Source organism: Phyllopteryx taeniolatus, chromosome 14 (genome assembly GCF_024500385.1).
Source record: "Phyllopteryx taeniolatus isolate TA_2022b chromosome 14, UOR_Ptae_1.2, whole genome shotgun sequence".
Taxonomy (NCBI): domain Eukaryota; kingdom Metazoa; phylum Chordata; class Actinopteri; order Syngnathiformes; family Syngnathidae; genus Phyllopteryx; species Phyllopteryx taeniolatus.
The window spans coordinates 8,200,667-8,222,252 of NC_084515.1; the positions used below are offsets into that span (position 1 = coordinate 8,200,667).

The 21,586-nt window shown below is 41.5% G+C and overlaps 1 protein-coding gene across 10 annotated transcripts in view; it reads left to right on the forward strand.

Moving 5' to 3' along the window:
- The window catches only part of pde4dip (phosphodiesterase 4D interacting protein), a 56,558-nt gene extending 35,153 nt beyond the window's left edge, over positions 1 to 21,405 (forward strand). For 6 of the 10 annotated variants that reach the window (XM_061796432.1, XM_061796433.1, XM_061796425.1 and 3 more), the window contains 26 exons: positions 233 to 348; positions 434 to 564; positions 656 to 833; positions 2,177 to 2,339; positions 2,468 to 2,584; positions 3,245 to 3,510; positions 3,588 to 3,802; positions 4,889 to 5,006; positions 5,086 to 5,203; positions 5,301 to 5,349; positions 9,638 to 9,873; positions 9,944 to 10,048; positions 10,134 to 10,295; positions 10,383 to 10,643; positions 12,330 to 12,461; positions 12,681 to 12,797; positions 12,881 to 13,049; positions 13,133 to 13,254; positions 14,121 to 14,357; positions 15,588 to 15,689; positions 15,833 to 16,053; positions 16,391 to 16,534; positions 16,630 to 16,768; positions 17,305 to 17,351; positions 17,543 to 17,597; positions 18,631 to 21,405. In XM_061796432.1, coding sequence (XP_061652416.1) covers positions 233 to 348; positions 434 to 564; positions 656 to 833; positions 2,177 to 2,339; positions 2,468 to 2,584; positions 3,245 to 3,510; positions 3,588 to 3,802; positions 4,889 to 5,006; positions 5,086 to 5,203; positions 5,301 to 5,349; positions 9,638 to 9,873; positions 9,944 to 10,048; positions 10,134 to 10,295; positions 10,383 to 10,643; positions 12,330 to 12,461; positions 12,681 to 12,797; positions 12,881 to 13,049; positions 13,133 to 13,254; positions 14,121 to 14,357; positions 15,588 to 15,689; positions 15,833 to 16,053; positions 16,391 to 16,534; positions 16,630 to 16,768; positions 17,305 to 17,351; positions 17,543 to 17,597; positions 18,631 to 18,761 — 3,851 coding nt within the window. In that variant the 3' untranslated portion in view covers positions 18,762 to 21,405. Of the gene's footprint in view, positions 1 to 232; positions 349 to 433; positions 565 to 626; positions 834 to 2,176; positions 2,340 to 2,467; positions 2,585 to 3,244; positions 3,511 to 3,587; positions 3,803 to 4,888; positions 5,007 to 5,085; positions 5,204 to 5,300; positions 5,350 to 9,637; positions 9,874 to 9,943; positions 10,049 to 10,133; positions 10,296 to 10,382; positions 10,644 to 12,329; positions 12,462 to 12,680; positions 12,798 to 12,880; positions 13,050 to 13,132; positions 13,255 to 14,120; positions 14,358 to 15,587; positions 15,690 to 15,832; positions 16,054 to 16,390; positions 16,535 to 16,629; positions 16,769 to 17,304; positions 17,352 to 17,542; positions 17,598 to 18,630 lie in introns of all 10 variants that reach the window. The other 4 variants (XM_061796429.1, XM_061796426.1, XM_061796427.1 and 1 more) reach the window with 4 other exon arrangements.
- Positions 21,406 to 21,586: the final 181 nt, after the last annotated feature.

The following is a 21,586-nucleotide window of genomic DNA, read 5'->3' on the forward strand; positions in this document are numbered from 1 at the left end:
CTAGTGGGTTTTCTCCACCCGATGTGTGTTTTTGGCCAGCTGGAAACAGATGACAACATTTCCCCTCAATTCCTGTGACTCCACGTCAGAGTGGAGCTGTGTTAGTGGAGACAATAGACCATGAACAGGAAAATTGTGAAAATTGAAGGAATGAGGAACAGGATATTTCAGACATAAAGTCTAAGGAAGTACACATGTGGGTTCTGTCCTAATGTGGTGGCTGTGTTTCCAGATGTCAGCTCTGGCGAGGAAGAGGAGGGGGATGATGAAGACGGCAGCAGCGACGAGTTCACAGACAGCATCGAGGAGGACGAGAAAGTGACATCTGCGAGTTTGCCTTCCAATCAGGTTGGATTTTTCTATCGCATGTCCACGTATAGTCATTTAAACACCATGATTATGACAATATTAACAATCAGATGTGTTTGTGAAGACTAAAAGGCCCTGTGGACATGAAGAAGAGTGTGGATTCCTGAGGACTAGCACACAGACAGTTGAACTAGAGCTGAAAGAAATACAGTCACAGCTCGAGAGGGAGGGATTCACCTCGGTGACCCAGATGAGGTGCATATTTGTCCAAGTGACAATCCCCGTTGTTTTCCCGCATCCTTTTTTCTATTTTATAGCAACAACATTGTGATCTGTTTGCTCAAAGGAGCACGCTGGAAAGGCTTCAAAAGGAGAACCTGTTCCTAAAAGAACATCAGGGTTTGGGATCAAACCACAGGAGTCTTGACCAGGGACAGGATGATGATGATACTGAGAAGGAGGAGGAGGAGGAGGACTACATGGAAGATGATGAAGAGGGGCTAACATCATCAATGCCTGATAAGGTAAAAATAATATCCTGTATGTTTGTTCTGACTGTTTCCTCTTTAGATCATGTGACATTGTCAATATAGGTTACTAATAAAGGCCTATTCTAGGGACATATGGGAATTTACAGGTATTAAGTCAGTTGAGATTTAAACTAAACTTAATGTGGGAATAGGCTTTAGCTAACCAATGACAGTAATGAGGACAATAAGAAAATAACAAACTAAATGGCAGCTTAGTCTATAATAGGGAACATATTTGCTTCTACAGTGCATCCCTGACACTAAAATTTGCAAATATTGAGGCCATACTACTGCATGTATTCAATGTAATGTTTTTCAAATGCCATTATTTGTTTGTGTATTATTCAAAATTAAAGTAGAAGTTTGCACACACACACACAAAATCACTTTTTGTCATATTTGTTAAAACAGTCATTATGACTTGACAGTATCCATCCATCCATCCATTTTCTGAGCCGCTTCTCCTCACTAGGGTCGCGGGCATGCTGGAGCCTATCCCAGCTGTCATCGGGCAGGAGGCGGGGTACACCCTGAACTGGTTGCCAGCCAATCGCAGGGCACATCGAAACAAACAACCATTCGCACTCACAGTCATGCCTACGGGCAATTTAGAGTCTCCAATTAATGCATGTTTTTGGGATGTGGGAGGAAACCGGAGTGCCCGGAGAAAACCCACGCAGGCACGGGGAGAACATGCAAACTCCACACAGGCGGGGACGGGGATTGAACCCCGCACCTCAGAACTGTGAGGCTGACGCTCTAACCAGTCGGCCACCGTGCTTGACAGTAGTACATGATAAATATGATCTTGATACAAATGACTGACACCTCGTAAGTCAAACCTTTGGTCATTGATTGGTTGTTTTTCCTCAGATGCTGTGGTTGCATGTATTACACATTAGAGGTACAAGATTCATCCAGAGACTGTATTTTTTCTTAGATCATATTTATTTTGTACTACTCTCAAGTCATAATGACTAAATATGACAAAAGTGATTTAAAAAAACAACAATCAAACTCTCACTTTAATTCTCATTATGTGCCATTTATTACATCCATTCATTATCTATAGCACGTATCCAGCTGGAGCCTATCCCAGCTGACTGGGTGAGAGATGGGCTGGTCACCACCCAATCACAGGGTACACATTGACAAGCAACCAATCACAGACACCTTTACACCTATGAACAATTTACTTGGCCACTGTGCTACCACCATATAGTCAAAACTAAACCAAAATTCCCAAGTTTTTGGGAATGTTTAGCACTTTATTAATGCTAATCAGAATGGAAGTGTTTTTAGACTGAGATAAAAAGTTTGTTATGTTTCTGTTGCAGGGCTTCAAGCATACAGGGGGCGTTAGCGAGGCAGAGCTGGGTCTCAGGGAGCATTCGGCCAGGCTTTGTTCCGAGAACCGAGAGCTGCAGGAGAGGCTGATGGTGTCTGAGGCCACCGTCCACGCTCAGGCCGAGCAACTCAAGGACTACAGAGACCTGCTCAGTGAGTGTGGCCTATAAGAACATTGTCAATCGCTACTTAATATGCATTATACTCATCACAGTAACATTACTGATAGAGAAGTTTCATTTATTTAGCGTGCATAGTTTGACCATTTGGTGTCTATGCAGCTGAGACGACTGTGCAGCAGGCCAGTAAGCAGGTCCAAGTGGATCTGCAGGATTTGGGCTATGAGACTTGTGGACGCAGCGAAAATGAAGCAGAGAGGGAGGACGCCAGTAGCCCAGGTGACAATCTCATACAATAATGAAACACTCAAACACTAACACTACTGAAACGCTCTTATGAAATCTACTGAAACGCTCTCACACACTACTGAAACTCTCATACACATTACTGAAACACTCATATACAACCAAAATACTCTCATACACACTACTGAAACTCATTAACTCTACTGTAACGCTCTCACACACACCATGGAAATCCTCACACACACTACTGAAATGCTCACGTTAACGCTACTGAAATGCACCCACACCCCTACTGAAACAGTCACATAAACACTATTCGAACGCTCTTCATACACACTACTGAAGTGCTCTCATATACACTACTAAAACACTCATAATCACACTGAAACGCTGTCACACACACTACTGAAGCTCTTTTTGCTCCCACACACAACTGAAGCACTCTCACATGCACAACTGAAATGCTCTCATACACCCTAACTGTTTTTAGCCCATATACACTACTGAAACACAGTCACACATAAAACTGAAATTTTTAAATTGCCCATAATTTCTTTGCTTTTTCTGTTCAGTCACTTTTTTCCTATTGTTTCCTATTCCTATTTGCCAATTTAAAAAGGAAAGAACAAATAAAATATTTTGTACTGTTTCCTACATTACATTCTCTAATTATAAATCGTTTCTTTTTCACAGAGTTTGATGACCTCGAGATGTGCACGTCATTGTCTCATCAGCAGGAGGAGAGCATGGGTGGAGGCTGGTACGCTGCCGGTAGAAACGGACATAACGGAGGGGCATATGAAGAAATTGCGGATAAGTCAACTTTGCAGCACCTTGTCCAAGACCTGCGCTCCCAGCTGACCCGCTGCCACAAAGTGATCCGTGGGCTTCAGATGCGTGTGCGCTCCCTGTCGGCCACAAGCGACTACGCCTCCAGCCTGGAGCGAACCTCACGCAAGGTATCACTAAATCAGCTCCCCGCATTCCAGTATATTCACCGGAAGATGATTTCTAACCTTTAAGTTGTGTTTTGTAGGTAAACTGGGCCTTTGAGATGTCGCCCGCCCAAGGGGGCGTGGAGGAGGATGAAGGCTGGATGTCCGACACCCAAGCAACTTCACTCGGGCCCAAACCCAGTCGCGAGCTGCAAAAACTGATGGCACGTGTTGCCACGTTGGAGGCACAATTGAAGAGCTCCAAGCTAGAGGGGAAGAACCAAGCAGAGAAGGGCAAATGTGCCACATGGCCTGGGTGAGTTTAAGGCATAAGACACCTTTACAACAAAAACAGCAACAACAGATTCCAGCTCCCTGAACAGGATAAGCCATATCGTCCATTATTCGTTAAAAAACTCACAATTCACCATTTTTGTGCTTTCCGAAATGCCCGAAATATCCCTAAAATGCCACAAGATGTTGCCAAGGAATTACAGTGGTACCTTGAGTTTATTTTGTTCTGTGACCAAATTCAAAAGATGTGTCACAAATTATCTTACCCCATTGAAATAAATGGAAATGCCATTAATCAGACAAAATTTTTTGGTAACTTGTTTTTAATAAGAAAATTAGCACTCAACAGTATTGTGCTCTATAAAAGCATACAGTTATAACATAAATAGAGTGTAAAGAATTAAATCGCTCGAGCATCATGATTTCATGCTTTAAAACATTGTGCGGCTCCTTCTGGTGTGCGCGCCATCATGGAACAATATAATATATATATACCTGTGTACATGAAGGAGACGGTCACAAATGCTCAGTAAGCTGTAGTAAGGAGTCGTTTTTCGCAAAGGATAAAGAATAAATGCCTGGGAGTATTGTTATCTCGTCTGTCTACATGTGTAGCTTTGTGTTCAAATATCCGTTGCTTAAAGGCTTATAATGACCAGTAGACTGTATGTTGAAGTGATTTTGATTGGAAGACAATGATAAACTTTCTCAAGGCAGCATCAATTGTGGTTTTTCGCTATTTTGCAGAGCTGGGCTCAGTCCCTATTACGGTGTAGAAAATAGATAGATGAATGAGACATTTCTGCATCTATGACTGTTCTATAAACCAAACAACAGACTACAATTTGTCATCTCTACCTATCTTAAAGTGTTGTGTCATTGCTTTTGGTTCCACCCAAAAAAATGGTACGATTAAAATATTTCCCAAAAATGGTACAATACAATTCAGCTATTTCAGTAATAGTCACACCTTTTGACAACGGAAAGGACTAAGTGAACTATACTGCATAGTACGCATAATGCCTATCCACATAAAACATACAGGTATGTCTAATATTCTGCGCTCGTGTCCCTTCAACCTCTTCTGCTGCTACTCCTCGTTTCGCAGGAAGTACAACTCTCTCATCCAGGCCCAAGCCCGTGAGCTCTCCCACCTGAGGCAGAGGATGAGAGAGGGTGAAGGAGTCTCCCATATACTCACCCAGCATCTGGGCGACACCACCAAGGTGCCTCAAAAGTCACTCTGCGACAAAACAGGTCTCTAGTCAAAATTGCTGTTGCAACTTTTTATCATTTAACTTTCAGGCCTTTGAGGAGCTACTGCGGGCCAATGATGTTGACTACTACATGGGGCAGAGCTTTAGAGAGCAGCTTTCACAAAGCACCGCGCTGGCTCAGAGGCTGCTCACCAAGATCAGCGGACGTAAGGCACACTCTCACGTCTCTACTAGAAACCGGCTGCTTTGTTGTCATCCATTGTATTTTGTGCCGACGCCCATCCTATGCTTTTCCTGATTTAGGAGCGGAGAGCCCTGATGACAAGACAGGTCATGAGTTGCTCGCCCTGCAGTGAGTCAGCCTAATTTTGTCACTGCTTGTGTATGACTGAGGAGGATTTTCAACTGCCACATTTAAGTTTAGTGTGATCAAAAATGTGCTACGCTAGGTTCAATATAGGATAAATGACTTGTACTTGAAAGTTCACCATAATCTGAGAGATGTTGAAAGTAGCTGAAATCACTTCTCTATGTCACAAAATTTTATACAGTGAACCCCCGCATATTCGCAGTGCAGAATTTGAAAATAATTTTGGGAGGGAACCTATCCACCTTTATTCACTGACAAACTGGCTGGTTTTGTCCTCATGCCAAAACAATAAAAGTTCTACTTCGGCACCATCTTGTGGCATCTTGCTGCCAACGAACTATGTTGAAATGGTGTTTCATTTCGACAAAAGTAGTGCTTTGTCACCATGTTGTGGCAATTATAGGCAATTATGAACATTTTTGGGGGTGTCAATTACTTGTGGGTTTTCAATATTCATACATACATATTAATATTTGACTTTTACATTTATAGATTTTTTTAAAATGAAATTTTCCAAGTTATAGCTCATAAACCCATTTTTTGCTTTCCCGGTCTATAAAAGTGCCCATATGCTGTATCTCCATAACTGTAAGATACAGAAATTGACTTGGTACAAAAATATTGGCAATACCCAACTTTATATTCAGCTTTTGTACATTTATGGGATTTAAACACAATACCTTTCAAGTCATAAAGCAAAAGATTTTTGACATCTTGGATTTTTGAGCCCACCATCTTAGAATGCCAGTGGTATTTCTGGAAAAAGTGTGCTTTGAAGAGTATGTGTACCAAATTTCATGCTTGTATCGCTATTTGAACTATTCTTGCTGTATTTTGAATTATCTCCTCTACTACTGGGGAATAACTGAGCCACTGTGGGTTTTGATTGCCTAACATCAGGCACAAAGAATTGAGACAAACATTTGTCATCGCTACCTGTTGCTAGGCAGAATTCAAGTTTAGCCTTCACACAAAGCCCAATAAAATACGAGGCATGTGCCACTCACACCACTTTTTCCATGGCAACTCAGGGTAGCTCCACACAGTACAGAAAGGATAGAGAGGGATGACTCCTAAAAGAAGATTGTAAAGATGATTAGTTTATTTTGTACATTTTTGCATCCAGTCTGAAATGTAAAATTGTCACAGTTTCCACTACCTACCCTCCATTATATGCTGGAACGCACCATTTTGTGTTTTTTGTACTCTCTCTAAAAAGCCCAAAGGTGCCACAAGAGGGCGCCAAAACTATCTGAACAGATAAGTAGGACAGTGTACTCCCGCAAACTCGCGGTTTGGGACCCGTGGATTCACCTATTTGCAGATTTTTTTTTTCTTTAATTAAAAAAAATAAATAAATAAAAATCATTTATTTTCCGGTTTTTTTCAAGCTGATTTTCTTTTTCTTTTTTGGGGGGGGGTTGAGAAGCAACCCCAAAAATGCTTATTTGTGGTTTATCACAGCTTATTCCAGAAGGATTTGGGGGGATTTGAAAAAAAAAAAAAAAAAAAACTTTTTTTTTTTTTATAATAAACATCAATTATCCACAGATTTTTGCTGTTTGTGCTCTGGCCCGTTCCCTATCCTGCGCTGAGAGACAAGCTTTGTATGTTGGGGAGGAGCTAAGTTTAGCCTGGGTTGTTAGTGGATGTTACAGAGCGTCTTCGCCCACGTGCACTTAGGGTGTGTTGTTTTTTTATTTATTAATTTATTTTTTTATAAAATCATCTGTAAGCAATTTAGTTTTTAATGGTAATGTAAGATTAGTTTGATATTATATTAATTTTTTTTAAGGATCTTAGTTCTGGTTATATTTACAGTTTAAATGATTAATATAGGAAATTACAGTATAAAATTTTTTTTGGGGGGGGGGCAATTACTTGGTCCCTATCCCAATTCCCAATTAATGTTTTAAAACTCATGAAACAGCTCAGTAAACTATAGGTTCTTTTTAAAGATGGAAATTAGAGAAGAAAGTGTTCTAAAAAGATAGATAGACAGACAGATAGATGTAACGGGCTATGGGCTAAAGAGAAGACAGATGGTTGGTGTGGTTAATCCACACTCAAGCAGGTAGCGTGGATCCTTTACTGTTAAGATGATTTAGCTGCAAAGACATCCCACCAGCTGCTGTTAAGCGGCTCAGTGCTGCTGGAGAGTGGAAGTGCTCCTCCATATTTTATCAGTATTGTGGCGATATCTGGGATTAAATAGTAGTGGCGAACACTATCAAACATAATACTTCTCCTTTTGGACTTTACTGAGGCTGTTATGGCTCCGTTGTGGAAATATATGATCTCTAAGAGCTCTCCACTATACAGGGACTCTCTGTGGTCTTTTTCTATGACTAATGGCCGTGGTCGATCCAGAAATATTTGCCTGCTTAGAATGCTGCATCAACAACTCAAACAGTAAGAAATGAATACATGTTGCTAGGTGACTATGATAGCTGTGTAAGGAAATATAAAATACTTAGTAGTTTAATGTATACATTTGTTGTTCTGGTTTCTATTGGTTATTTTATGAGCTGATGAGGTGTTCTTTGTTCCCTTACCAGTATTGGACAAGGACTTCCAAAATGTAAAATATTTTATATAATATATAAAATATTGAATTACTTTTGAATGCCAAATACGAATTAAGTTTAAAGGAGATATATGCAAAAAAAATTCACGATTTAAAACAGTACTCACGTGTCTTAGTAAAAGTCTGACATTCTTCCGTCAAGATACACAAAGAACAAAGCGTTACAGTGCACTTAATATCTACTCGTCACTACTTTGGTTGATATCACTCTGTTGGAACTTTTATACTTTTTACACAATATTGCTACTTGTAGGCACCGTCTATAATAAAAAGGTTGCTAAAAAAAGAAACATTAAGTCCTCTGATGTGGTTTTCCATGCCTTATGCACTGAAGATGTGTTTTGGCCAAATATTATATATTTTTTTTTAATTCAACATTTGTCTAAAAAAATAATAATAAACGGTGAGAGGCGCCGAGCAGATGTGGGTATACTTATTGCTCCCCGGCTCGGCGCCTGTACGTTGGGGTTCACCCCAGTGGACGAGAGGGTAGCCTCCCTCCGCCTTTGGGTGGGGGGACGGGTCCTGACTGTTGTTTGTGCCTATGCACCAAACACCAGTTCAGAGTACCCACCCTTTTTGGAGTCCTTGGAGGGGGTGCTGGAGAGCGCTCCCGCTGGGGACTCCATCGTTCTGCTGGGGGACTTCAATGCTCACGTGGGCAATGACAGTGAGACCTGGAAGGGCGTGATTTGGGAGGAACGGCCTCCCCGATCAGAACCCGAGCGGTGTTCTGTTATTGGACTTCTGTGCTCGTCACGGATTGTCCATAACGAACACCATGTTCAAGCATAAGGGTGTCCACACGTGCACTTGGCACCAGGACACCCTAGGTCGCAGTTCCAAAAAGGGTGGGTAATCTGAACTCCTGTTTGGTGCATCGGCACAAACAACAGTCATGACCCTTGCCCCCTACCCGAAGGCGGAGGGAGGCTACCCTCTCGTCCACCGGGGTGAAACCCAATGTACAGGCGCCGAGCTGGGGGGCAATAAGTGTACCCACACCTGCTCGGCGCCTCTCTCCGTGGGAAACTCCAGAGTGGAAGAAAGTCCAACCCCTCTCGAGAGGACTGGTACCAGAGCCCAAGCTGTGTGTGGAGGCGAGTCCGACTATATCTAGTCGAAACTTCTCAACCTCACATACCAGCTCGGGCTCCTTCCCTGCCAGAGAGGCGACATTCCACGTCCCTAGAGCCAGCTTCTGTACCCGGGGATCGGATCGCCAAGGTCCCTGCCTTTGGCCACCACCCAGCTCGCACTGCACCCGACCCCTATGGCCCCTCCCACAGGTGGTGAGCCCATGGGAAGGGGGACCCACGTTACACTTTCAGGCTGTGCCGGCAGGGCCCCATGGGTGCAAGCCCGGCCACCAGGCGCTCGCCCTTGAGCCCCACCTCCAGACCCGGCTCCAAAGGGGGGCCCCGGTGACCCGCGTCCGGGCAAGGGAAACCTGGATCCATTTAATGTATTCTTCATGGCGGTCTTACAATTAATAAATAAACAATTAAAAATAACAATAAATCAATTAACAATTATTTAATTTCATGAATCAATAAAAAAATATATAAAAAAGTTGAAAATACATTTTAATTGAACCATTTCAGGAGAAAACTGCTAAATTAATACAACAAATGGAAATGTTGGCAATGTTACTTTGCCCTGTGTTTTCGCTTTCCCTTGCAGGCTAAGCAAAGAACTTCAACAGAAAGATAAAATCATCGAGTCTCTCCACAACAAGCTGCAGCACCGTCCTGAGACGCCATCCAGCTGCCAAGCCCTCTCGGAGACCACCGACCCATCAGACAGGACCTCCTTTGTGTCGGATGAGTGTCAAACCAATGAAGACCTGGATCTGTGCTCTGATTTAGACGCCCGAGAGTATCAGGATGAGGAACAGCGGCTACAATCCGATCAAGATGGTAACTGGCCGTCTTTTCTTCTTTCTTTGGTTCTCTTTTCTGTCCTTCATCTTCCATTCCCACCTTTTAGCCCATCCATCTATCACTCCTCCTCGTGGACCCCTCCAACCCTCCCTCAGCTGTCCTGGCACGCTTTACTCAGCTTCTGTGGGTTTGACCAGTCCGTCCTTTAAAGGTACAGGATTCACGACTCAAGGCTTGAAAAGTTCCCCCCATTTCATTTCTGTCTCTTTATGTTACTTGCTGTCATTCTCTGCCAGCCCCTCTCAGTATTCCCCTTTCCTCGTCCTTCCCTCCCCCTCGTGACCCTGATGTCCGGGGTAAGGAGGTCACAAGTGACCCACGCCTTAGAGCCCTGTCCGTGATGGCTGTTCGCCCAGAGCTGGACACATTGTACAAACAGATGAATGAGCAGATAAGGGGTGAGGGGGGTGCCGGGAGTGTGTGTCACCTTCTTTTGCTCACACATCTCACACATTCATCCATTCATAACTTCTGTGTGTTTCCAGGGTTCCCGGATCTTCACGGCAAGCCTCGGTTTGCTCTCTCACCCGGTTCCCCCAACCAGTGCGAGCTCTCCGGCTACAGCCAGCTACCCCATCACACCTTTCAACAGTACCAGTTGGGCGGCATTCCTGAGGGTCACTCGCTCAAGTCAGACTCGGGTCTGCTGACAGGAGGAGGGGCTTTCTGGGACATGGACAACATGACTCAGCCTATGGGGAACTATTCTGGAGTCCCTGGACATCTCCTAGGAAGTAGCCAGACAGGTAAACTTATCGACTGTATCTATCAGGCTTCCTTCATTCTTGGGCAGTAGCATCTTACAAATGACTTGCCTTTGAAATATCATATCTTTAATGTAACTGTTTTTGTTAATTTTATGATGAATTCAATTGCGTCTGGAATTACTCAGAACTTGGCCACATTTTGATTTAAAATATATATATTTTTTTTATTTGTTGAATGAGTATCCTTTAGCTGGAAATTACATGTGAAAGTGGAATACATTTTAAGAGGTATTAAACAAATGTAAGGGGAAACAAACTTTTTTTTTTTTTACATTTTTAAAAGTTTGATATCTAAAATTAGTCGTATCCTTTCTACGTTTTTAACCTATCTGCCGTTATTCACTGAAAAACTCTTTGAATCACTATGTGCTTTTTTTGAAATGCCATAAGATGCCACAAGATGTTGCCAAAGCTCTGTCTAAACAGCAAAGTAATACAGTATTTGTTCCAAGAAAGTATATTAAAGGGAAACATCTTAACTGAAAACAAACAGCATTATATGTCGGTGAGGAGTCAAGTTTAGCCTGGTTTGTTCGTGGAAGTTACGAAGAGTCTTCGTCAAAATCAATCAAGTGTAACTTTTTTGTCACTTACATTTTTATTAATTTTTAACAAAGTTATACACAAATATAACAGCAAAACAAAACAAAAACATGGTTAAAATCTTTAAAAAAATCAAAATTAAAAATTGGGTATTAGCAGTTGGTCTATACCCTTTGTCTATATATATTTATGTATCACTATTTGTTCAGCTGTGGTTCTTGTAGTCTCAGTCTGTGAGTCACTTTTTCCATTGGAAAAATTTCCTCCATTGTAGTTTTCCACTGGTCCGTTGATGGAATGGTCACCTTCCCCCAATTCCTTGTTATTTAAAAATTTTTTTTTTTTTTGCAGCCACCAACATTATCTTAACCAAATACTCATCCTTTTTAAGAATCACATTATTCTGAAAGTTGCAGAGATATGGAACTTAAGGGCTTACACAAATTGAATATCTCAATATTTGACGCATTATATTAACAACAGTATTTCCAATCCCAATCACATTTTTACATTTCCAAAATATATGTGAATGATCGACTTCCCCACATTTACGCCAACATCTTTGTTGTGTTTTTAGTTGTTTGCGTTTTAACTCTGGGGTAATAAAAAAAACCTTACAAGATTCTTCCAGACAAATTCCCTCCACGTTCGAGAGCAGGTAGTTGTTTGATTTATCCTCCACATATATAGCCGATTTATTAGTTCTGAGGACCGGGGTTCAATCCCCGGCCCCGCCTGTGTGGAGTTTGCATGTTCTCCCCGTGCCTGCGTGGGTTTTCTCCGGGCACTCCGGTTTCCTCCAACATCCCAAAAACATGCATGGTAGGTTAATTGAATACTCTAAATTGCCCGTAGGTGTGAATGTGAGTGCAAATGGTTGTTTGTTTATGTGTGCCCTGCGATTGGCTGGCAACCAGTTCAGGGTGTACCCCGCCTCCTGCCCGAAGATAGCTGGGATAGGCTCGAGCACTCCCGCGACCCTTGTGAGGATAAGCGGCTCAGAAAATGGAAAATAGGCAACACAGAGTTTAGCTAGAATCCAATAATACACACACACACACACACAAACAAATATATTACATAGCATGTTAGATGATAAAGTGGAAAATGTTTTGTTTTCAGGGCCGAATGTAATTGAAGAGCACCTACGAGAGGTGCGCTGTCTCCGCCAGCGTCTGGAAGAGTCCATTCGGACCAACGAGAGGCTCCGACAGCAGCTGGAGGAGAAACTTGCGAACCCTGGGCGTGACGGAGGTACTACAGCTCCAATATCAGTTTGGCCGTAAAATGGCGTCTGTCTGCCTGTTTAAGTATTAAGTATTAATAAAGGCAATTGTAACCATTTTTAGTTGAAGCCTTGAGTTACTCGCGGGATTACTGTATACATTATGTGTTGTAAAAGATATAAAGATTTTTGACTGTACAGTATAGGGTTAGTAGTTTTCATTAATTTGTTGCTGTTGTATTGTACAGGTGCACCAACAAACATCTACATTCAGGGGCTGGACACAGTCACACATCTGTCTAATGAAATCAGAGTCCTGACAGACGAGAACTTGAATCTGCAGTCTCGTCTGCAGGCCAGCACAGGTAGCCCATCTGGAGGTGTGCCATTATATTGTTTATGCTCAAACTTGTACTGTAAGTGTTTTGTTGTTGTTGTTGTTGCTCAGACTCGTGTGAGGAGCTGATCGCAGCGCGCACTCGCCTCAAGCAGGCCGAGCTGGAGGCCGAGCAGTGGAAGGAGGAGTTGAGACGACTTCAGACGCACAGTGAGGAGCAGGGACAGCAGATCCACGACTTGAGGCAGGAGAGGCAGGCCAGCCAGGAGAAGATCAACAGGTGTGTGCATGCTAGAAAAGCTTAAAGAAAAATCTGTCTTCTAAATGCCTTTTCTTCTCCTATGTTACGTGTGTGTACTCAAGAGTGCAGCACGAGGCGTCTCTACTACAGCAGCAGCTGGGTGAGAGCAGGGAGCTCATCCACTCCCTGCAGACCGAACTGCATGTTTATGATCGAGTGTGCTCCAGCTTTAAATCCACCAAAGGTTTGTCTCATCACACTCTTCAAAATAGCATTTTGAAATGTCAAGTGTGCAGAGTTACGTATCAAAACGTCACCATAGCACTATCTAGTGGCAGTAACAAGAACCACACGTCGAAAATGTTTTCATTATTAGCTGTGTGTGTACTCTATTACTGTATATCATTACAACCAACATAATAATAATAATAATAACAATATTTTAACAAGTATTACTATTAATTTAAATCTTTAAATCAAATGTAATACAAATCTGATGAGGATGACAATAATAATTTAAATGTTACCTTGTACTGTATACAACCAAATTTTATTCAGAACTGATCATCACAATCATAATAATAATAATAATTCCAATAATAATTATCAAATGAATGATAAAATCATAATAATAATAATGACACAAAATAGGTATTCAGTATTATGAATTCAAATCTGATCATAGCAATAATGATTTCAATAATAGCAATAATAGAAAGATTGTAAGAGTCGTATATGAATAATAATGATAACAACAACAATAAACATTGTTATTAATAAGAATTGTATAGCAATTTTCAAGTGATTTTTCACCTAAGTTGTTATTGGAATACTTTGCATAATGAATATTTTGTTTATTACCTTTCGACAATTGAAACCAATTATTTTTTTTACTATTGCGACAATTTTTGTTATCGTTATTTCGATGGATTTTCACCCAAATAACATATTTACTGTGCATCCATGGGAGAATACCTGCTCATTGTAATAATACATAATTATACTTCAAGTCAAAACCTGTAGACAGGAAGTTGCAAACGAACAGAAACCATGCTGATGAAAACTCCTGAAACTGCAACTGTGAACCTGGAAATTGTGTTGTGGTTTCAGGCTTCCTGTGCGAGACCCCCGGCCTGCCCGTGGAGTTGGGTGAGCTACTGAGCGAGGTGAGGAGTCTGCGAGCCCAGCTGCAGACCAGCGTCCAGGAGAACAGCGCCCTCAAGCAGCTGGAGCTCCACAAGCAGCTGGAACAGAAGCTGGGCGGCGGCTCCCCTCGCACGGCGTCCCTGTCGGCCTTCAGCGCCAGCCCGCAGAGAGAAAACTTCTACAGACGACCGTTGCTGCACGGTAACGCTGCGCTGCATATACAGTAAACCCCCGCTATTCCCCGGGGATGGGGACCGAGCCCTGCCACAAATAGCAAATAACTTACAACAAGCAGCAGTTTGGCAGATATTAAACAATTCTTCTTCTTCAAAAAAAAAAAGAGGCTTCAAGCTTTTCAACACCACTCCAAGTTGAAGTTTACTGTCAAACAAAACATCAAACAAAGAGATCTACACGTGTATTTAAAGCAACCACACAACTTTGTCTTCCGCCAGCTTAATGCCAACACACAAAGCAAAATGCCATAGGCTAACTAACGAATAGCACATGATCGTCGCAGTGTTACTACCCTTTAAGCAACGGATATTTGAATACAAATGGCGGAGCAACATATGTAGACAGACAATATAACAATACTCACAGGCTTATTTTCTATACCCCCTGCAAAAAACGACTAATATTACTACAATTTGTCTTCATGACTGTATTATACTCCCCTTGGTGGCCAAGTTGCACACACCAGAACGAGTCACAATTAATTAATCATGATGTACAAACTGTTTAATTCTTTACATTCTATTTAATTGTGGTATTACTATATATTTTATTTTAAGGAGATATTCTAAATCCTATTTTCATTATTAATTAAAAAACATTTCAAAATTGCTTGTTTTTTGGGGAGAGACTGGAACGAATTCATGGTTTTTCCATTCCTTTCGATAGAATACAGTACAGTACAATAATCTATAACAGTTTATTCCTTTACATTCTCTGTTATTTGATTGTTTTTATATAAGACGGTGGTATTTTTCTGTATGAAAAACATAAAAAATACTAATACAAAACACTAATATCAATTCAAACTCATCTTACATTACCTTTAAAAATAAATTGCTTACAGATGATTTGATTAAAATCACCATAAATCTGTGCGTACTTCCACATGCGGCGTAGACTCTCCGTACCTTCCACTTACAAGCCAGGCTAAACTTAGCTCCTCCCCAATATACAAAGATCTGAGTCTATCAGTCAAGATGTATCACTTGAGCAATACTTTCTTGACACCAATTACTATTTTCCTATTTGCCAGGGCTTTGGCGCCATCTTGTGGCAACCTAGGGCATAGAATAAAGATTAGAGGAATTTGTGGCGAGCGAACCGCGAATATGCGGAGGTTCACTGTGCATGTGTATGTGAGGCTTCGGTGTGATGTGTGTCCAAGCCCGGTTTGTGTATCTGTGTGCTCCGCAGACCCGGCCCCGTCTCCACCTGTCAGGGACATTGGTCTCTTTAACTGTGGATCTCCCTGTCCCCCGTACTCGGACCAGGATGACAGCCATAGCACTGCCAACGGTGTGACTTTAACTGCACTGCATGTCTGTGGCTTGACTTGTACACAGTTTGGTTCTAATGTGCCTGTCAGCGCTGTGCTTTATTCACATCTCACCGACTTAGATTTAAATAAATATCCTTCCATTTTCTCTCAACAACCGCAGACCCTCTTGACCTTCACTCCGAGCTGGAAGGTGACGCCCCCGACGGCTCGTTCGCCAACCGTTATGGCCGCCACGCCGTCGGTCACGTGGACGACTTTACCGCTCTACAACAGCAAGTCTTGGAAGGTCGCGGCATCGTGCAGCGCATGGAGGCAGCGCTGCACGCATGCCTGAGCCCTCCTTCACCATTAGGGGGCACCCAGAAACAGAACAGTGAGATGGTGAGAACCTTGCTGCAACAAAATGATCAAATATAGATATTACTGTCGTGAGATGAATTGAACTATTTTTTAATTGAGCTACTAAAATAATTTTTTCATGACTTTTCCATTATATTCAAATTTATCTAAGACATTTTTTAATTAATTTTTTTTAATTTAAGACTTTTTTTTTCGTTTTTTGCAAAAATATTGAATGTATTCAACATGTACAAGCGAGTTCTGAGGTTCCACTGTTCTTTCCATTTCTGTAGGTGCACTGGCCAGGTGTTGAAATACTCCTATTTGTGTGTTTTAAAAAAATCTGTTGAGCTGAAATCTGACTAGTTTCTCCATGCAGTTCTTGGATCATGGCAGTGCTAAGAGTCTCCTATCCAACACCAAGACCCTGAGGCAGATTTTGGAGGAGACAGCATCTCTTCTGAAGATGTTTTGGAGGGCGGCGCTGCCCAGCGCTGACGTGTCCATCCCGAACCTGAAGAAGGTTTGCACGAGCGCCGTGATGCAAATTCCTGATTAACTGGTCTTTAAATAAGCGCAATTAAAATATTCATGCATTTTCATGTGGTTTCGACACAGGAGCAGTCTATGCAAGAGGAGATCTTGTCCCTCAAGCTACGCATGTCTGAGCAGGAGGAGGTCCTGAAGGGGACGATTCACAGACTGAGGAGCACCAGCCGCACCAAGGAGAGCATGGAGCATTTCATAGTCAACCAGTGTAAGTCTGGATTTTGCACAAGACAGGCCGAGTTGAGGAAGAGATGACCAAATATGACACGAGCGGGAGAGAAAAAGCTGCAGCGGATGAATTTCAAATACTTCCAAATTTGTATTGCCATCTGTAGGACACAGACCTGGAACAAAAATGTAATTATTTAAAGGGTGAGGAACCATACTTGCTAGCAGAAGCTTAGGTAGACGTCACCCACCTCACTATGACGCAGTAGAACCATGTCGTTTCTCCCAGCCAATCAGTGAAGAATTGATACTTGAATATAATTGGGGATTATTATTACTGGAATGTCTATACATTTTTGAAAAAGTCCCTGAGGTTAAAAAAAAAACATTTAGTCATAATTTTGAAAAAGTTTAATTAAAAAACACAATTTAAATGAATACCCTAAATTGGGTTAATGCAATATTCCTTGACTACGACACAAGGTTTTGTTGAAAAATTGTGTATTTTTTTATTTTATTTTGTTAACAAAGAACGAGAAATAAAAACAAAGTCCTATTTTTGCCTTGTTTTTGCAGTGTCGAGGACTCGTGATGTTTTGAAGAAAGCCAGGACAAATTTGGAGGTAAATTTTTCTTTTTTTTTTTTTTTTTTTTACCTAATTGTTTGGGGTATGACGTGTCCCCAGGTCGAAGCATTATTTGTATCCGGATGTTCTCTTTTCTTGTCATTATCTATGATCCCATCACTTTTTGTCTGTTTGTGTCTTACTCGTCCCTTTGTCTCACACCTGTCTCTGCGTATGAACACCTCCAGAAGAACGAGCAGAGACTTTCCTCTCTAAGCTCCTCCTCTTCCTCTCCCTATGCCGGTAATTGTCTTGCCACAATAGGTAGACGCTGTCCCAGATGCTGGTTTTTATTTTTAATGTGATGTGGGGCAGCTTTTACCTTGGTGTTCATTTGTCGTTTGCAATCACGCCGACATCAGCGCTTTACCATCTTTTAGCCAACTTCACCCCCATTAAAAAGTACAGTAACAGACTGTACTTATATGTAATATTCATCCATCCATCCATTTTCTATAACACGTGTCATGACTAGGATAGCGGGTAACGTATGTTTTTGGAACGTAGGCGAAAGCTGGAGTACAGTAATCCCCGCAGTTTCCCAGTTCACTATTTGCAAATTCATATACAGTAATGCCCCCTCCCTCCATCGCTGGGGTTTCGTTCCATTATCCGGAGAAAACCCATGTAAACTCCACACAGGAAGGCTGTAGCTGAGATTCGAACCCGGGACATCTTGACTGTGAGGCAGACGTCCCACCATGTTGCCCATAGTCATACTGTAATATTTTATTTGATTCAAATCTAATTGTGTTCTTCACCACGACAATTTGGAAAAATTATATTCGTCCAACTTTGTGTAAAGAGTTTGGGAGACGGTCCACACGGTGTGCCCGGGTGTATAATGCAAGGTCCATAAAGGCATGCTTGGATGAGTTTGATGTGGAATAACTTGAGAACACTGAGCCCCATCACCATTTTTTATTTTTTTATTTTTTTTACATCTGCAGCGTTAGAATAAAAAATAGGAAGCCAAATTTCTAAATATTCTGTGAGTCACAAACCCTCAAAGAAATGCACACTCAAAGTCACAACCGCATGGACGACTGCGTGTGTTTTCGTGTGTGTGCATGTTGTTGTTGTTAAGGAGCACGGCACTCACCGCTTATCTTCAGCACACCACCTGCAATCATACAACTAACACAAACACCATAAAACTGCTACTCGGAGTAATCTTATTGTTACAGAGCCCCAGATATGACCTGGGTGAAACAATTCTCTATTGTACTTGGACAATTTCATTTGAAACCTTCTCCTCTCACTCTCGTACATGCAGCTGAGAAACCAGGAGGTGACGCCCGAGAGCAGCCTGTTGATGTCCTTTGCCTGAGGACCGACCGCATCAAAACAAGCCAATGTCCGGCCGCTCCAGTGGCCAGGAAGCGCACCAGCCAATGCTTGCTTTAGACCACCTAACAACCAGCCTCAATGCCACCACCTGTGACCTCAATATTAAAAATAGCCAAGACTTTCCCCCTCCTCTTTAACGTCCAACTTCAACCAGGCCTTGACAAACTCCCTTCACCCTCTTTAGCCCCCAAAACTCCACTTAATGATGTTCTTTGAGTGTAACTGTCAGCAGTGTGTGTGACAGAAGGTGTGTGAAATGTGTCCGTGGTGGTTTCAGTGACAAGCCGGATAGAGCGGCTTGAAGATGCTCCCAAACGGGGAGCGCCTTCTTCCGAAAGCCTGCGGAGGGGAAAAGGTGTTTTGTGCATGTTAAAATGAGGTTTGTGAGAGGAACACTGCACACACATACAAGTTTGGGGTCACTTAGTAATGTTTTTTATTATTATTATTATTTTGAACAAAAGCACTGGCAAAAAAAAAAAAAACAAGCACTATGACTATTTCATATCATACTCAGTTCGCACTCACTTCATCCAGTTTAAATCTTTCAAATCCCGCTCATCTCCTGTCACTTCCAGTGTTCCACAGGGTTCTGTTCTTGCCCTCCTTCTGTTTATCACTTATCTCATTCTCCTTGCCAATATCCTCAATAAATATAAAATCTATTTGTACTGCTATGTGGATCACACCCAGCTCTACCACTCTGCTAATTTTATCCATTAACTTTTTTTTCTGGTGTAGCTAAAACGGTGCCTAGTGCTGCACTTCGGCTTGGGCATTTTCCTCTCCCCCACTATTTAATAACTTGAGCGCCCTCATTCGCATCAGCAGTTATCCGGCGCAATTGCAACATGCAGTTAGCTAGCTAGCTATGCCTACACCCCCCGAAAATGCATCTTCCCTTCAGATGGTGGCTGCTTTAGAGCGCCTCGTTGTCAGCTGTGAGTGCGAACACATCACCCAGAGTAAGGCGGAAAAGTGAGCAGGGGGAAATTTTAAAAAAGAAATACAAAGTCAGTAGAGGGTGTGGACCAGGGCTTAAGCACTGGGATTAAAAAATACAAAAAACTTAAATGCAGTTATTAATGCTTATCTAAACAAATAATAATAATGACATTTTTAAGTGATCCCCAAAGTTTTGAACGGTATTTGTATTTATACAGTTGTGTGTTTTCACTGGAAACATGACATTTTCTGGTTGATCCCAAACTTTTGAACAGTAGTGTGCAGTGTGTGTTGTCAAGGAAAGTTCACTCAAAGACCAAGAAAACAAAAATCCTTAATTACAACAATCACCGAATTTGTTTTCATCTTTTTGCTGAGGCAATGCATCAAATTCACTGACATTCACAATATATCAGCAGACAAAATGGAGGAATGTTGGCCTGGGAGCTGTTTTGTGGCTGTATATTTAATATTTTCCGCATCCATCTATTGCAAGTCATAGATACCAGCAAATGGCTCCGTGTTTTGTCCACAGCCTCCTTTTCGGTCCTTCAAGTGGCAAAATTTGGCATTTCTAATGAGCATGTGTGCTGAATTGTGAGGTTGAACTGCCGCAAAAAAAAAAAATGTATGAGCATGTGCAATAATGCTTGAATGATCACACTGGAGTGTCGCATGATCATGATTGTAAAAAAAAAAAGAAGAAGAAGAAAAAAATCACGTTATAGGACGGGAGATTGCCATTACTTGCCAAAGTTTGAACTTTAACTTGCCTTAACCATGTGAGTGAGAATTTAGCCTATCACGAGGACTTTTAGAACCACGTGCAGCCATTTTGGTTTGTTTCTCGTGGTGCAATGAATTTCAGTTTTGGACCAAAACAAATTTTTTTTAAATTCTCCAAAAGGCCTCATGCCATTCATTTTGTGTTTCTAGGATTTTGCATTCTCATGGCTCACGGTCATGTTACAGATGACACAAACTTTGGCAGGCTAACTGGTGGAATCATTGTTCTGTACATTTTTGCTTTGTTTGATGCTTGTACATGTGCCATTTGTGCTGTAAATAACCAGCTTTTTTAACGTGTGTGTGTGTGAGCGTGCGCTTGAATAAATATACATTTGCTTTGTGCAAAGTTGAACATTTGGGGTAGCTGTGCAATATCTTTTAAATTGATGTTAAACATCATTGTATTTCAAGTGTGTTCTCGCTATGTATTATTATTATTCAGCTTGTATAAGCCACGTTTTGTGTCCCGATAAATCACTTTAGTCTTTATGATGCCCCTGAACACAATATTGTCCGCTTATATTATTGCGTGGCTTGTCTTTAAATTGAAAGCTTCTTTAGCTCAAACTGGGGCATGTCCACCTCAAATCTACCAAAATTGATTTTGTTTGACCTCAAGTGACAAACAAAAAGAATTTACATGATTTCTTTTGGAGTGTTTTCCTCGCCAGAGCAGAAAAAAAAAAAGCCTTATTGTTCAAGAAGAGAATCAAAGCAAGCGTGAACACGATCTTGAGTTGTGGATGTATTGTATATACTGTAGTTGCTATTGAAGCAGTGCAGCTTTTGTTGTGGCTGGAAAGTTTTGCATAATAATAGACAATGCCGATGCAGGACTCATATGGATCCTGTCTCTGATGACAGTTAAGTGTGTCGTGTTGCCAAAAAGTATTTATCGATAAAACTTTTTGGGGAAGAACCAATAAAACACCCCCCCTCAAAAAAAAAACTTATCACTGGTACATTATTTGTGTGTGTGTGTGTGTTTTTTTTAGACCCAGATATACATTTTGTATTATAAATATATACAGCAAATTATATTTATTGTAATGCTATACAACTGTAATAAGTACTTTTGTAATTTTTAAAATCCTCACTAATTGGCCATTTAATGTTAAAAGGGATGAACTTTTAAGAAATTAGCTGCC